Raw genomic sequence first — 15665 nt, 5'->3', positions numbered from 1 at the left:
TCCTCCTATTTTTTCACACAATGTTTTTTGCACTTGTTTGTACACTTTTGTGGTACACTAGCTTAATCGAACATCTGCAGTAAAAACAGCAACTTGCTACATGAATTTATTTACACTGATTGCATTTTTTTTGGTATCAGTCTGTTATAACAATCATGCAGTTCTTGTACTAGTATTAGTATAGCAATAATTATTATACAGCTCAGAATAAAAATTTCAATATACATACTCGGTGTATGTAAAAAGTACTAGGACTGCTATATAGATTTCTCCAAAAATTACAGACTAAGACCACTATTTACGTTCTAATTAGGTAATTACACTGTTTAGTCTCAGTAGGAACTTCTTCAGCATTCTAATAAAGGAATAGTACAATGTGACAAAATATAGAGCTAGACTATTACAGCATACTTTTGAGCATGTTAATATAGGCATATCATGTGGTTACTGGAACCTTCATGATTATAATAAGTACGAGTCAGTATAGTAGAAACATCTGCTGCATGGCCTACATACGTGAATTTGTAGATAATTATCTTGTTGGCACGTGTTCTATGTGGTTTACACTGAGGAATACTAGGTATTTTATTCTAAGGCCAGGTGAGTGCACGTATAAGCGAGTGGCTTCACACATGCAATTAAAATTTAACGCGCCTTGCATTGTGTTCCTGCTAAATGACAAGCAAAACAAATTATTTGCAACACATGCATCATATTATGCAAACCATATAAGTGAACTAACCGATGAATGATGAGTGGTCCGCCTAAAGTGGCCTTGATATTTCCAGCACTACAACATAAACAATATCATTCAATAACAAGCTACTTTTATAGGTGAGAATTTACAAATGCACTGATTTTCAGTACAAAGACAAAATAGTGTCCCAGATAAGGTACGATAGGGTCACCTGAAAAATTAAAGCACCGCGGGTGCTGATACCTCGATGGAGGTGCCAAAGCTACATAACATAAAGCTAGCTTTTATACATTATGATGAGCATTTTTAATTTTGCAGCACAAAGAGTGGGTAATGATCACGATTAGATGCCAAAAGTTCAAGCCTAAAATTATGGCTGCAAGTCAGCAGGCATAACTCGAGAACAAAGCTTTACTTTGCAAATCCACAAATACGAATCCAAGAAAACATGACTAGAAGCCTATAGAAACTCTTACTTGCACTTCATTGATCCTTGAGCAGCTCTACACACACAGACACAGCAGCTGTAACAGTCTACACACACACACACATACACAAACACACTACCGTATACCTCATGCGCACCGAGGCATAACTAGCTCAACCTACGCTTGTATTGCTTGTGGCTAAGCAATGTGATTAACTTACAAGCTGTGAGTATTAGTATCTGTTGACATGAGTGCATGCATGACTGTACAAGTCCAGGACACACTAAGCTTGTACCACAAGTGGGAATTGCTGATAATAATTATTATGTGTAAAGCAAACACAGGGAATTTGCATGTAATCTAATTAGTGTACGTAGTATTAGCCATCATTCAGTCTAAATTTCACTTACCACAATGACCATCAGAAGCAGCAGAACAGACAAAACCAAAACAGACAAAACAAAGAGCGCTGACAACGTTATCACTGGTATATATAGTAAGGTCTGTCATTGTTGGGTCTGCACCAAGAGATCGAGCTGCACAAAAACATTATTAGGCTTGTCCCCATTTGAGTGATTGTGACTCACTTGATATGATATAAATGTCGTTCGTGTTTCTCGGTGCAGACACCTGACCACACCTAGAAACAACCCTCACTTCTGCTGTAAGGTGGTCATTACCTGACAGGTGAGGTTCATATCAACGTGATTTTCAGTTACGTTGAACCTCACCACTGTCATTTGGTTAATTGTCACACTACCTAGGACACCACCTAGGTAGTGTGACACCATCCAGTTTCCAATTTTGGACTAATGTGGAAAACAGCCCCACCAGTGTATGTCATGGTGGCATTAACCACAGGGGGTGGGTGTTGCTGCAAACATAAAGAAACAAATAGTATAGTTTGGGGGGAATACATGTAGGAATAATGACACTACAACTTGCATGTAGTTTTACTAAGCCACACACATCTACAGGTATACAATGGTACTTACATGATCGTGTCAGTTGTATAGATTGGGATACAATTGCATCATCTACATCTAGTGTTGAGCATGTGATATTGACAGTGTCAATGCCTCTCAATACCAACTCTGATGCCAGAGGGTTATTGCTGATGAGGGATATGGAAATATGCCCATCAGCAAATGTGTTGGTGGCTGGCGGTGAGTCCTGCAAACACAGGTTGGTTAGATGATAACATCATTGCCATGGTTACCACCTTGTTGCGTATGTTAACTTGTTAAACCAAAAAATGCTGCCTCCAATAATCACTTTCATGGTACAATCTTAGTATTAAAAGAAATACAGTACAATAGAAACGAAGTGGATATTTAGGGCTGCTATCACGTATTTTGTATACAGTAGGCATACAAATCATAAATTTTCACGTTTTCTGAGCATTTTTTTCAACAAAGTTGATGTAATCAGAGCTAAAATGACCAAATATCCACCTTGTTTCTAGTAGATCTCACTAAGAGCTTTCTTTTGATACCAATATGGCTTCGGTATTGGAGGCAGCATATTCAAAACTATTGGTTAAGGTAAGTCGTATTTGGTCACAGTTAAACGCACAAGATAGTAACCATGGTAATAATGTTATCGGTATTCATGTTTACAATACATTTTGAAAAAAATAATGTGTAATTGACGAGATTTTTTATAGTACACTTTTTCTTCAATTTCAAGAAAAAACGGCCTTAACCTACCTGAGTCTGATACCCTACAGCGGCATCTAAAAACGGTGAGGCCTGCCAAAAGATTGCAGGCCCACTAACCCGGCATGTCGTAGCATCACCATCACAATAGCTGGTTGGTGACGGTGACACTAGGTCCACGATTTGCCCTGTACAGAAACAGATACACTGACCAATCAGAGCACCATTAATTAACCCAAGGTGCGTAGGATCTCCTGGAAGCTAAATCACTGTGTTTACAGCATACGTATAGCTATTTACAACACAACAACAACACAATAAGTTGAATAAGTTGAATAAAAGAGAGCATAAACTAACTTGTACACTGGCTCTTACGTAGATCTTTATTTCAACCCAGGGGCAGATCCAGTAATTTTATAGCGGGGGAATCACAAAATCAACTGTTTTCCAATGCTCTAGTTTTGGATCTATTTTGTGTTTCTTACCTTTCACACAACTTGCCATCAGTAAGATGGCTGCGATCTGCACCACAAAACGAAAATGAACAATGTGTTGTGAGAAACATTTTAATGAATTCAACGTATACATGTACATGTAGCAAAGTAAATAAATATTATGTGACGCAGTTAGACACTGTTTTGGAGGTATCTATGGGATTTAGAAGCCCTTTAGTATCCCGAGGGAACTACAAAGTGCCTGAGGGCTTCTAAATCACATGGACACTGACAAAATGGTGTCTTACCCATCTAGATATTAGTGCGCATGCAAAAAACCTTGCCTTTGAGGATATAACTTTTCAGGTTGGTTGACAGAAGTTAAAAGTTAAAGTGCAGTCAGCCATGACAACTAATTGCATTAGTAGGACACTGCGTGGTCATGGGTTGCACTTCAACTTTTAACTTCTGCCAACCAACCTGAAATCCTCTTTACTAGGAATGCTAAGTAAGTTGTAGGTTAGCCTTGATTCCAGGCCGCTCTCAATTGAGAAAGACGGCCTGGTATACACTGTCTGTACATGCGTCATTTGCCCCAAGATTCTTGATCGAGATATCTTAGTAAATTTCTCGAGTTGAACGAATTTTTTACCCCACGAAACTTACCCGCTATACGGTACTCAGGGTTGGTACCATAAATAATGAAGTGCCTTTAAGGGCCTTATTCCTTAGTCTCGCAAGCAGACGTGGGAGGGAGGGAACGTCTGGTCACTATTGCAGCAATTCCATGGCACTGAGGAATGTAGTCACGTGCAAGATATTTGTTAATTAACCAAATTCACATGTAGACAAATATTTTCCTTCGCAGCTAGCTAGCTCTTGCTTGGTCTGAGCTCCTTGCAACCGAGTTCCTTCGCAGCCAGGTATGGTTCAACACTAAAATTAGCCTTTGCTAGAGTCAATAATCCTTCTTTTCACGTTCATTTTATGCGGAAAATATACGGGGTGTTACCGCCCCACTATGACGTGGACAAATCTGATTGGCACTGCCAACATTCTGGCAGGGGTCCACGGAATTGCTGCAATAGTGACCAGACGTTCCCTCCCTCCCACGTCTGCTCGCGAGACTACCTTATTCTGGATCTAATGCGCATGCGCGCTAATCACCACGTGTCCATTTTAAACCCCACCCAGCACCTAGCAGAATCAATCTTCTTCTTTGTTGCTTCCTAGATCCTTGAGGTCCTGGTAAGCCACAAAACACAACAATGATACTATATACAATAGATAACGTGTGTCTACATAAGTCAGTTTTAGATACTCTACAGCATATAGATAGAAGTGCTTTTTAACAAGGAATCCATTAGTAGAGGGTTTTGCAGAATCTTTGAAATAGAGGGTGTAGAGCGTTCCTTATATGGATATCTAATGTTTACACAGTGGTGTCATTACATATTGTGGTGAAATGCCTGATTGGGAAACAAAATTCAAAAAGATTAAGGCATTATTTGGGATACAAGATGGAGAATAGTGACATGCTGACTAAGATCTACAACTTTCTGGTTGATCACAGATAACCATATAAGGAATGCTCAACGCACAACGCTTTTTTGTAGATATTGCAAAGATTCTGCAAAACCCTGTATATGAAACATTCAATTTCAGTGAAGTATGAAAACTTTATGAAGGTCGAACTCAACACAAATAGACTTTAGCTTGCACCACAATTGTAGCTAATCTAGAACTGTTTGTAAGCTCAAACCTAGGCCAAATTAATTGCACGAGTACTTTAATACAGTGAACCAAAGCGTGTTTCTATCTCCTTGTTCAACCAGGTTCCTATTTAGTCTCATGAATCAGCCGCTCCCTAGAGGTACCGTCTGAGCACTTCCGTCCAGAGGTCATTGCACAATGGATGTCATTACGTCAGTGTCAAAACCAAAAGAATTCGATTATTTCCAACGCATGTAAAAGGTCAACCGCAAACGCTTGACTTAGCAGCTATGAATTTTTGTTTAGCTTGCTCCAAGAACGTTGCTAAAAACAAGAAAAAGGTTGCACTACGGTGGCCCTGAGTGCTACTCCTAGTTGGGAGTTGGCAATTGGCAATTGGCAGTTGGCAATTAGTAGTTCGTGACCTTTAAACTTCGCAACGAACTAATGCCAGGAATTAATCTGTTTCTCTAAGCCTTCATTGATGGGGACAAGCCCTACTTAATGTACATTGTATAGTGGACACACGTTAGTGCTGTCTGAGGCCAGCAAAGACTACATCTTCTACGCCAGTTAGCAAATGTTGTATATATTATCAAGAGTTCATTAGGAAGAGTACGCAACTCCAATAGACTGTGCATAAAAAGCATTCCTCACTTCCTACGTCACAGATACTGGCTGTTGTAACCGCAACAAGTAGGAAAGGCAATGAATAAAATTAGTAACTCATTGCCTTTCCTACCGGCAGTTGTAAATGACGTCATCAACAAAAAGCACAGCATTCCATTTTGGTTGAATATTATCAGCGTCGGTAGTGATAATTATCACATACATCACTATGTTATTCATTGCATATTTGATTTTACAGTTTATACAACAGCATGTGGTTATAGACCGGTTGTGACGAGGGTTGAAGAAACGCCTACTATGGTTTTAAGTGGAGTTGCGTACTCTTCCTAATGAACTCTAGATCTTTGCACTGCCTCTAATCTTTTAACCATAACCTCAATAGAATCTAAGATTTATAAAAAGTGCCATGCAAAACCTGTTTCTATATTCCCCCCCCCTCCCTCACTACTGCATGAGATCCGGGAATATAGGTGCTTGGGGATTAGACTTGAAATTACCTCCCTACTATAGATGTGTACATATATGATTAATATGGCCGTCTTAGGCCAGCTAGATATCTATTGGTGTCAGTATCATAATTTTAACTTACATAAAAGCAGGCTAATTATTGTTGCAAGGTTTAAAGGTTATACAAACTGCCAACTCCCAACTGCCAACTACGCGTTTGAACTATCAAGTAGCAACTGCGAACTACCAACTACGCATTTGAACTATCAACTAGGAGTAGCACTCAGGGCTACCTATTGCACAGCACTAGTGCAGTCAACTCAACTTACTATAGCTCCTTGACTGGCTAACAGTAGCCCAGCGCTAGCTATAAATGTGTCCTACTGTATAAAACGCATATAGTACCGTATATCTTCTAATTTATCGGACACTTCTAATTACCCGAACACTCTTTTGGGCAATTTTTGTTGTTCTAATACAACGGACACTCCAGTACTTTAATATTACATTTGTTCTAAATATCTGGACAATACCTTGAAAAGTTGAGTTACCATTCATAGACGGCAAGTAAGACTTGGAGTGCTGCAGTTAGATAGCTTTGAGTAGCTAGTTTTAGATAGTTAGTGCAACTATTCAGTCGTACCTTGTTCTATTAAACTTAGCTAGCTTGCATGCAGCTGCTTGCTTGTTCTAATTATTCTGGACACTTCGCATGCTGTATAAAAATCTGTTCCAATTATACCCGGACAATTTCCAAAATAATTATTTTTTGCTGTCCGATAAATTAGAAGATATACGGTATACGCTTTTTATCATTCCTTTAATTTATGTCAATCTTTGATCTGATTGGTCCGACCTGGCCAAAAAATTTAGACTAAAGTGCAGACAGTCTCTCTAGGGAGCGGCTGATTCATAAGACTAATTCCTATTCATGTCCTTTGTTCTTGTTCTAACTCCTCCAAAACATCACCACTGTTTTCAAATGATTTTCCTTGTACATGCAGGAACACCCTTTGTATCTACTAAGATCGAGTTGCGGTGGTGCTCTGCATCCGTTTTGTTTGTGGGGTATAGATTACAAGAAAACATGAGTGTGTAACCCGGCAAAAAAAGGTACGACAAGAGCACACTGACTCTTTGTATACGGCATGAACAATGACGAACAATCACTCTCCACGGCCTCCTGTGTTTGTGTAATTTTACCTACATTTGAGCAGCAATATACCTGAATGTTTTTGCAGTAAAAATTTATGTATTTTATGATCTTCATAATCCTTCATAATTGTAATTGTTTTCATATTTGACTTGTTATCCAGTCTACTTATGTACAGACAACCTCTGCTGTGTTGAGAGCAAGAGTTTATGATAGAGAGAGAGTATCGAACGTAGGCATACTGTGTATCAGATGTATGCGGAGAGTAACGTGACTTCCTGTATCTGTCACAAGCTTGGAATTTGCACACTGACCAATCCAAGCGTGGGTGATGTAATCTATCAACCCATCCAAGTGTGGGTGATGTAATCTACTTTCTTGATAATGACATCACCCACACTTGGATTGGTCAGTGTGCAAATTCCAAGGTTGTGACAGATACAGGAAGTCACGTTACTCTCCGCATACATCTAATGTACAGTATGCCTACGTTCGATACTCTCTCCTCTATCATATACTCTTGGTGCTAGTGATAGCTTTGTGGACGTAACATAAATATAATTATGTGACAGGCTCTGGGAAAAGGGACATATTGGAGCAGGCTCTGATAGAACAAAGAAATACTTACGCATTAATGTTTAGTCATAGATAGTAGAGGACCATAATACTGAGTCATGCGGTCAAATTCTAGTGACTTCGTTTTACAGTCAGCAAAGTCAAGCAGGCTCATCACATCTAAATGTTTGTTTCTTGTACAACAGCCAAGTGCCTAAGTATATTACTATTACTAAGTTAACCCAGAGATAAAGGAAGGAAACGCCAAGCACCTCCGTTGGATGAGGCTAGTTGAGTAAAAAGGAGCGTATAATGAGCAAAAAGGGGTGTCCCCTCTACTATCTTGATTTAGATAAAACAGCACAGTTGAGAAACGCCCACTCAAAATTGCTAAATTGGTGGATATGGATGCATGCTTAGACAAAGCGCTTCGGTACGGTAGAAAGAGTGGATTCAAAGCTCCAGATTTTACAGAGAGGTAGTAGAAGGACTGTAGAAAACTATAAGCTAAGAAACAATTTTGATTTTGCAGTAGGCTACAGTCGGTCGTACACTAGCTAGAACACTTACCACGAGGTCATTCGCTTTCTGTTCCTGTTCTTTGATATCATCCTCAGCTGCTTCATTCTCGTAGCACTGCTCCCAATCACACAACCTGTAGTCAGATGGAGAATCAGAGTACTTTCTGACACACACTTAGAACACTACAAGGAACTAAATAACACTGCATGCAATATACTTCTTGCTTCTATACTCACCTGTTGAGCTGGTTAGGGGTGGCTGCTTCGAGTTCTACTATGACTGATTTAATTCACTCTTTCAGCTTATTTAGACAAATCTGATCTCCAGGGAGGGATGTGTAAGAACTGACAGTCTTGATGATTCAATTTGTCAGTGGTGCTTCCTTTCTTACCGAGGCCTGAGAAGTAAGGAAAAACAGTAAGTACAGATATGCGTATACGCTATACACCTATACAAAGTATTAAATTACATCCTACTACGTCAGCAGACTGATTCTGCAACGTCACAGACACTGATCACGTATCAGTCTTATTATTGTGCGGAGGGGGTGTTGTTCATATGGGGCGTAGCATGAAATTTTACCTCAACTGTTCAGTACGAGCGACCCAAAGGCCATCTAGGACACCATTATTACAGGCACTCAAAAATAAAAATACGATACTCGGATTTTGTGAAAATGCACAATTCTACACGTACTGCATTAATACAGTTGCATTTTGCCGAAATTTATATGCAGTGTACATAATAATTAATTAATGTACTCACCAGTTGAGGCTTTGATAGTCCGAGCCACTAATGAGAGGGTGTGTCTAGTACCTTCCCCAGGACAACTCTCCACCACTCTCGGTAGTGAGCATACATTAGAAATAGACGTGGGAGGTATATCTGTTGAGAAGAGACATACATACGAACCTAGAGGGGGAGAGAGGAGGTAAATTAATGCAATGCTTACTTCATTATAATATTGACAGGGTACATGTATTTGCTAGAGGATGATTGGTCCCTAGTTACAGTGGTAGCAACACAAATCTAACAGCATGTACTCACCGATCTCGTAGCTGGTCATGAGTTCCTTTGCTCTCTCCAATCTTACTGAGATGATCGGCCAGCTCCCTCCATGTTAGTCGTTCATTTGTCAAGCAGCCAGTCTTGTCAGGATGGTACAATTTTGATCACGTGCCAACTCCAGAAGTGCTAATGTTGAGAAGGCGTATATTTGAAAACAAGTTCATGGGCTAGAGCCCATGGTATTTTGCCAAAAACAGGACAGAGTTTTATTGCTAACATGTGTAAAACCAATTTGCACATGCACATTGTAACTATGCATACAGTATTACTAGAATGTTTTGTGAGCGTCAAACATATGCGAACTTTGCGAACGTTGATCAATTCGCAAAAATAAAACCTCACTTAGTATAATGACACACACAATCCTTGTCAGTTAGATCGCAAAAATTTTCTGCTGATTCGCAAAGGTTTTCTTTCTGACGGGTAGTGAGAGTGAGGTAAGTTAAAGCCACCACAAAAGCGAACAGGATGCCCACACAGGATAAGATGGTGTAGATGATGAACAAGGGCTCAGAGATGAAAACATTTATTATACTAGATTTTTCGTAATTCATATGTACTGTCTGTTAGCTTACTCTATTTTCTGTATTGTGTGCATGCATGCTCCCCCCCCCCCCCACACACACACACACACACACACACACACACACACACACACACACACACACACACACACACACACACACACACACACACACACACACACACACACACACACACACACACACACACACACACACACACACACACACACACACACACACACACACCTCGTGCACATCATACCCTTTCTTGGGGCAGCAGTTACACCATCGTCTGACCCAAGTGTTACAGAGGTTACTGTAAACAGAATACAATGTACATCGTGAACAATGTCACAGTTTCACACTAACCTAGAGGGGGGTCACTAGCTGTAGCATTAGATGCAGTCGACATTTTTTTGCCTGACCGAGTACCTATCTTCTTACCCACACCTAGACAAAGGTGTTATTAAAACATTACATGTATACTGTAGAAGCAGTGTTACAGAGGTTACCATAAACAGAATACAATGTACATACGTGTGTGTGTGGGGGGGGGGGGGGGGCTATGTACGGTGCATTGGCTATAAGCCTGTACGTGTGTGTGTGGATTAATTCAGTCAATACAGATGCATTAAAAGGGAACGACAAATTAAAATTTTGAATCACATACAATGTATGATGTAATCTATTTTGGTGTTTACTCTAACTCACTTGTCCGCAGAAATTCTTGTTGTACACACTGTTAGAGTCGTCATAACAACAGCCTGGCTTACTTACTAGTAGCCAACAGAGGCACAGCCCCAAATTGTAGGTGGGCGGGGTAATCCCCATGAATGATGAGAGTAGTGTGAGACAGGAGCGGGTTGGACCTGTGTGAGGAGGTGGTGTGTGTGTGTGTGTGTGTGTGTGTGTGTGTGTGTGATAGTTGTATGTCAAAACTAACAAATGCATTCAGTAGCTCTAAAAGCGCATCCTCCTTGCCAGTCCTAACCCTAATACACACAAATGAAGCACAAGGATTAATTATACATGTACTAGGGGTTATTAACGGTACAGTATATGTCAACAAATACCCCCCAGACACCACCACCCTTGCCATCACTCTAATACCTTAAACTGTAGGAGCTAGGTGTACAAGTGTGACATAATGGCTATAATTATATAACCTAAAAATAGTAAGGGTTTTCCTCTGTGCTCATCCAGCTAACCACACTTACCACTGAGCTCAGCTAAAAAACCCACAAAGCTCACAATATAAAAGGCTACACAAACAGAAAGCTATTCACATCTCACCAAGTTGAGCAACAGTGCAACCAGCATGGAAGATTCCTCTCACAACCCAACAAGCGAGCCGTCCAGCGTATTCCTGCAGGAACAAGAGCCAAATCAGGTTTGTAAACCCTGTATAATAGAGGTTAATTAATGACCTGTCGCAGAGTCCTAACCACAGCCCAGGAGGAATCTTGCCTGAAACAGGTAAATTATTAAAGCGTATTTGCAATCACAGTTCGATTACTAATGGAACGGTAGGTTGAATATTGTAATAGGCATTTACGGCATGTTTTACAATACTATCGCTATAGACACGCCCAGATACCATCTCCTATTTTTCTGTATTTATATAGCCAAACATGAACAGTAGTATTTTATGTGCATACCATCACAAGATACAAAGATATTACTGACATATGCCCCTACATTGAGTTCAAATATGGTAAACGATGATTGTTATTAACCCGAGGCGCGTAGGCGGGCCACAGGTTATAGTCCGGTCTGTCTGTCTGTATATATTCTGAGTCTGCTCACTCTGATACCTTCTGATAATGTCAACCAGAAAGACTAACGGCAGAGCGTGATGAGACTTTGAGCACCAATCAGCGAGCCTTTTGCGAGTGCTCTCCCAGGACAAGAATATCTCCCAAAACGTAGAATATACACCCCCGGTATATTTCGACTATTTCCTCAAAGAGGGTGAGTCGATTGTACATACTCTGTGCATGTGTGTGTGCGTGTGTCCCCGATTTTCTATACACACATATATGTACAACAGGGGATAACTTGGTAGGACGTGGGGAGGATTGTGATGTGACACTCTCCAATGGGTCCCTCTCCCGGAAACATGCACAGATACTTGTGGAGAAGGGTTCACACTTTATAAAGGATCTTGGAAGTCGGAATAAGACGTTCAGGCGAAAGGTGGTATTGCAATCATACATACATGTACATGCATGTGAGACAGTTAGATTGTCTAATGTTTGACCGCTGGTTAAATGATTATTGAGCGACAAGACAAAAATCTAACTTACACTGAGATGTAATTGTAGTGATGTGCATGTCACTCCCTCCCACCTCCCAGGTGGCCCTCAAGCCTAACATCTATTATGAGCTGACGGACGGAGTGCAGGTGACGTTGGCCAATATCACTTGTTACTACCTCATAGGAAACGGGCAGGAGGAGGCAGCCAATGATGAACAAGAAGGTAACTCTTCTATGCTCCAGTAGGTTTTTGGTGAACTATATGGTTTGTCTTAGTTTCAGAGGAGAGTGAAACCAGTACAGTGTTGCATGGCCCCAGTGAGGCTCAAGAGAGTGTGGAGGACTATGATTACAACTGAGGAGGAGAGCCCTCAACCTCAACCACCACCAATTGGTGAGTGCTGTACAACAAATATATGTACGTATAGGAGATTACTTGAGTGGTAGCTTTAGTGTCTACGAACATTGACATAATTATGTCTCGACCGCACGAGGACTACGGCATAAAGCTGACTGTGTCCGTGTGTGTGTATTCCAGCTCTGTAACTGCTCAACGCAAAAACAAAAACTTGGCGTACTTCAAACCAATTGTATTTCCTTCCAGCAACAACCCTTTCAGTTTGCCGCACCCCCACCTCCAACCGTAAGGCCTCGGCCTCAGCCACTGAGACGTCTCAAGTACCTGCTGCTAAGAAGCGGCGTAAATAACCTTATACCTGAGCTCCCATATTGTACATTGTATATATGCATGTACATATTATGTACTCACATTGTTGTTTTCTTGCATTGTGTACAGGGTCACTGTTAAGTACACAACCACATAAAGTATTTTAAAGCATGTTACTGAGTGTCAGAGTCTATGCATGGTGTTCATATGCATGAGGAGTTCTAATGTTGGGAAAGCATCCGTAGTTCGTGTGTATAATTATATTGTTTTTGGGTGCCTCTCGAGAAAGGGCGTGGCAGCATTTGCAAAGATGTGGTGTACTACTTATCCTCTCAACAATTTATTGCTACAATTCAGGTTGCTATAGTGGGGGATATTTGTAAGGGAATTTCCTCCTAAAGACCCTACCTAATTACATGTAGATAACTAAAGTACGTATAATTATAGCCTGGATAATAGGTGGTAGGTTAAATACACACGGAACTTGTACACTAGCTGTTAGAGGAAATCTGAAACACTTACCACGAGGTCATTCGCTTTCTGTTCTTGTTCTTTGATATTATCCTTAGCTGCTTCATTCTCATATCACTGCTCCCAATCAACTCTACCTGTACGGTCAGATGGAGAATCAGAGTACTTTCTGACACACACTCAAAACACTACCAGGAACTAATTATACATTGTAACACTGCATGCAATACACTTCTTGCTTCTAAGCCCGCTATACTCACCTGTTGAGCTGGTTGGGAGGGTGGCTGCTTCGAGTTTACTTTCAGCTTATTTGGAGGGACGTGCAAGAACCGACGGTCATGATGGTACATGCTTTTTCTTTTGTATCAGGCCGATTGGTACGATGCTATACATACATGTACGTATTTGATTCATGTCTTGTAGGTGTAGGGTATAATGCAGATCCTTACTCTGGGTTGCCACTCGTACTCGTACTTGGCAGTCGAGGTCAAAGTTCAAGAAAACGCACATGATACGCAATAATACCCCCTCCCCACAATAATAATGATACACATGATCAGACAGAATAAGCTAAAAAGTAGCTCTACTGACTTAGTAGGAAATACATACTTGTATAAGTGTAGTGTATAAGCTGTTTGTGTGCTTACGCCCAGTGCAAGAAAGGGAGCACCACTGAAAAAGTGGATACAGGGCTAGATGTACATAGAATAATGTTACAGAGGAATTCGCAACTATCTTCGACTGCCCATAACAAAATGTATTCAAAACAGGCTGGCATTCTTTTAAAATAAAGCACGTACGTTTTCCCAGCTGTCCGGTAAGAGCTGATGCTGGCGATGGGTCCCAGTGGCCATCAAACTGGAGAGAGATGCCAGGCTTGCTCCCGTGTTTCTGGCCCTGTGCACACTCCTCACTGTCTACAATGAACTCAGTCTGTGAACCAGAAGAAAACACTGATAATTTCTCAGCATTTAGAGAGATTTTAGGGAGGTAGATACGTAACTACTGAAGCCTCTCAAAAAAGAGAGGTGGCAGAGGTTGTTTAGACATTACATGTCAGCATTGCACAAAGTTTGAGTGGTCTACATAACGGACACCTTCGGGGAACAAAGTTTTGGCTTTGATAATCACTAGTACGTTCATGTATATATACGGGTACTTTTTTTACCCATTACATGTCCTGTATGCCCAATAGTAACTCAATCTCTTATTTACACCCCAATAGGTGCTAAGTCAGGTACGTACACATGTAGTAAAGCTGACCTGAACTTTCCGAAGGAGTCAACCACTTTTTTCTGTGTAAGGACAGGAGAACATTATAATTACCAAAACAAAAAAACACGTGCAGCACTGACGTAGCACGCACATAAACAATACATGAACAGCTAAGGAGAGAGCCAGTGTTTTCTTGGCTTGCTAGCTAAAGCTCTAATACAAGTGAGGTGGAACAGTAACAGTATGCAGTTCACACTATCTGCAGTGGAGTTACCTGGCAGCAGTCTCCAGTATTGATATCCTGCCACGCCGCCATTCTCAATCTGGGCGGCCATACTCTTGCTACCTCCACCTGGTGTTACGCAACCTGATTGGTCAGATCCATGAGAAGGCGTTGTATGGAGAAAATGTTGCTGGACAGGTGTGCTTGAGCTGCAGAAAAGTGCGACAAAAAGCCATACACTTACAGTAACGGACGATCGATCAAGTCGATCATCCATCATTGGTATAGCCCAGAAGGTCGAATACAAGACCTTTTCGTCCCTAATGTTTATTGTGCCGGGACTCATCAGTGGACTGCACGCGCACTCAGTAAATGTGCTTTGCTCACACTATTAGCGGTTTCTAGAACTAATAAATAATTACTTGCATCCAGTGTAATTTAATGGAAAGTGGTCATGGCAATAGGCAAATGGACTAAGTGTACATGTAGTTATGGTCCAACAGGACAGATTCTGGGGCTGATTGATATCTATGCAAATGTATGTGGTACCATCGTCAGAGATGACTGCATGGGCGAGTTAGTTGTGACACAACTAAGGACGACCTACTAACCCAACTCCTTGCTAACTATTGATGAGTTCTTAAAGTATAACAATTAGACATTGTATAGGAAAGCCAGTAAACAATGCAACACCACCTGCAGGTACCAAAGTGTCAATCATATTATGGTGCAAGCAAGTAGCAACTTTGGGACGTACACTATACATTGTCGTGTATAGTTACACATAGAGTGGAAAAATGCTTTTGGGGTGAAACTTAAGAATTAAACGTGAGAAATGAATGACCCACATCTAAGAGGTACCGTATAACACGTTGACTTACTCTGATCGAGTCTGCACAAAAATTTCCACCATACAAAAATAACCTGCTATATGGTATTGGGACCTGGGTGCCAGACGTTTGTTTCACTCAGGCATTATAGGATAGTGCGATCCACCCTAATG

General features: G+C 40.8%; 1 protein-coding gene and 1 long non-coding RNA gene across 10 annotated transcripts; one reads left to right on the top strand and one right to left on the bottom strand.

The window, feature by feature from the left end:
• Positions 1–202: 202 nt before the first annotated feature.
• Positions 203–15480, bottom strand: LOC135337857 (uncharacterized). Of its 9 annotated transcripts, none has more exons than XM_064533872.1 (15): positions 11123–11233; positions 10541–10698; positions 10199–10279; positions 10076–10145; positions 9285–9431; positions 9003–9149; positions 8474–8634; positions 8286–8370; positions 3269–3305; positions 2835–2971; positions 2121–2298; positions 1713–1999; positions 1536–1661; positions 743–790; positions 203–355 (listed from the first exon to the last, which is right to left on the bottom strand). In XM_064533872.1, the coding sequence occupies exons 9-12, from the start codon at positions 3285–3287 to the stop codon at positions 1977–1979; spliced, it is 357 nt and encodes a 118-aa protein (XP_064389942.1). In that variant the 5' UTR covers positions 3288–3305; positions 8286–8370; positions 8474–8634; positions 9003–9149; positions 9285–9431; positions 10076–10145; positions 10199–10279; positions 10541–10698; positions 11123–11233; the 3' UTR covers positions 203–355; positions 743–790; positions 1536–1661; positions 1713–1976. The 9 variants fall into 9 exon arrangements, with proteins under 9 accessions (XP_064389942.1, XP_064389941.1, XP_064389940.1 ...); XM_064533867.1 differs by lacking the exons at positions 203–355; positions 743–790; positions 1536–1661; positions 1713–1999; positions 2121–2298 and adding exons at positions 11257–11296; positions 13276–13361; positions 13485–14157; positions 14488–14519; positions 14714–15478 and having other exon boundaries at positions 2834–2971; positions 3141–3305; positions 11123–11195; XM_064533868.1 differs by lacking the exons at positions 203–355; positions 743–790; positions 1536–1661; positions 1713–1999; positions 2121–2298 and adding exons at positions 11257–11296; positions 13276–13361; positions 13485–14157; positions 14488–14519; positions 14714–15478 and having other exon boundaries at positions 2834–2971; positions 3159–3305; positions 11123–11195.
• LOC135337860 (uncharacterized) lies at positions 11109–12498 on the top strand. Its single transcript, XR_010395333.1, has 6 exons — positions 11109–11219; positions 11266–11305; positions 11664–11800; positions 11880–12025; positions 12186–12309; positions 12363–12498. It is a non-coding gene; the product is annotated as an uncharacterized LOC135337860 (long non-coding RNA).
• Positions 15481–15665: the final 185 nt, after the last annotated feature.

The sequence above is a fragment of the Halichondria panicea genome, chromosome 6 (genome assembly GCF_963675165.1).
Source record: "Halichondria panicea chromosome 6, odHalPani1.1, whole genome shotgun sequence".
Classification (NCBI taxonomy): Eukaryota; Metazoa; Porifera; class Demospongiae; order Suberitida; family Halichondriidae; genus Halichondria; species Halichondria panicea.
Note: the sequence above shows the minus strand (reverse complement) of the source record. Positions and strands in the feature narration are given on the sequence as shown.

What these genes read in the sequence shown, in the direction of transcription:
- LOC135337857 (XM_064533866.1), bottom strand. Translation starts at nt 13,574, where the DNA reads ATGTACCATCATGACCGTCGGTTCTTGCACGTCCCTCCAAATAAGCTG. An exon ending in CCTCCCAACCAGCTCAACAG is followed by an intron (nt 13,362 to 13,484) that starts GTGAGTATAGCG and finishes CTGACCGTACAG; the next exon opens with GTAGAGTTGATTGGGAGCAG. An exon ending in AGAAAGCGAATGACCTCGTG is followed by an intron (nt 11,297 to 13,275) that starts GTAAGTGTTTCA and finishes TACCTGTTTCAG; the next exon opens with GCAAGATTCCTCCTGGGCTG.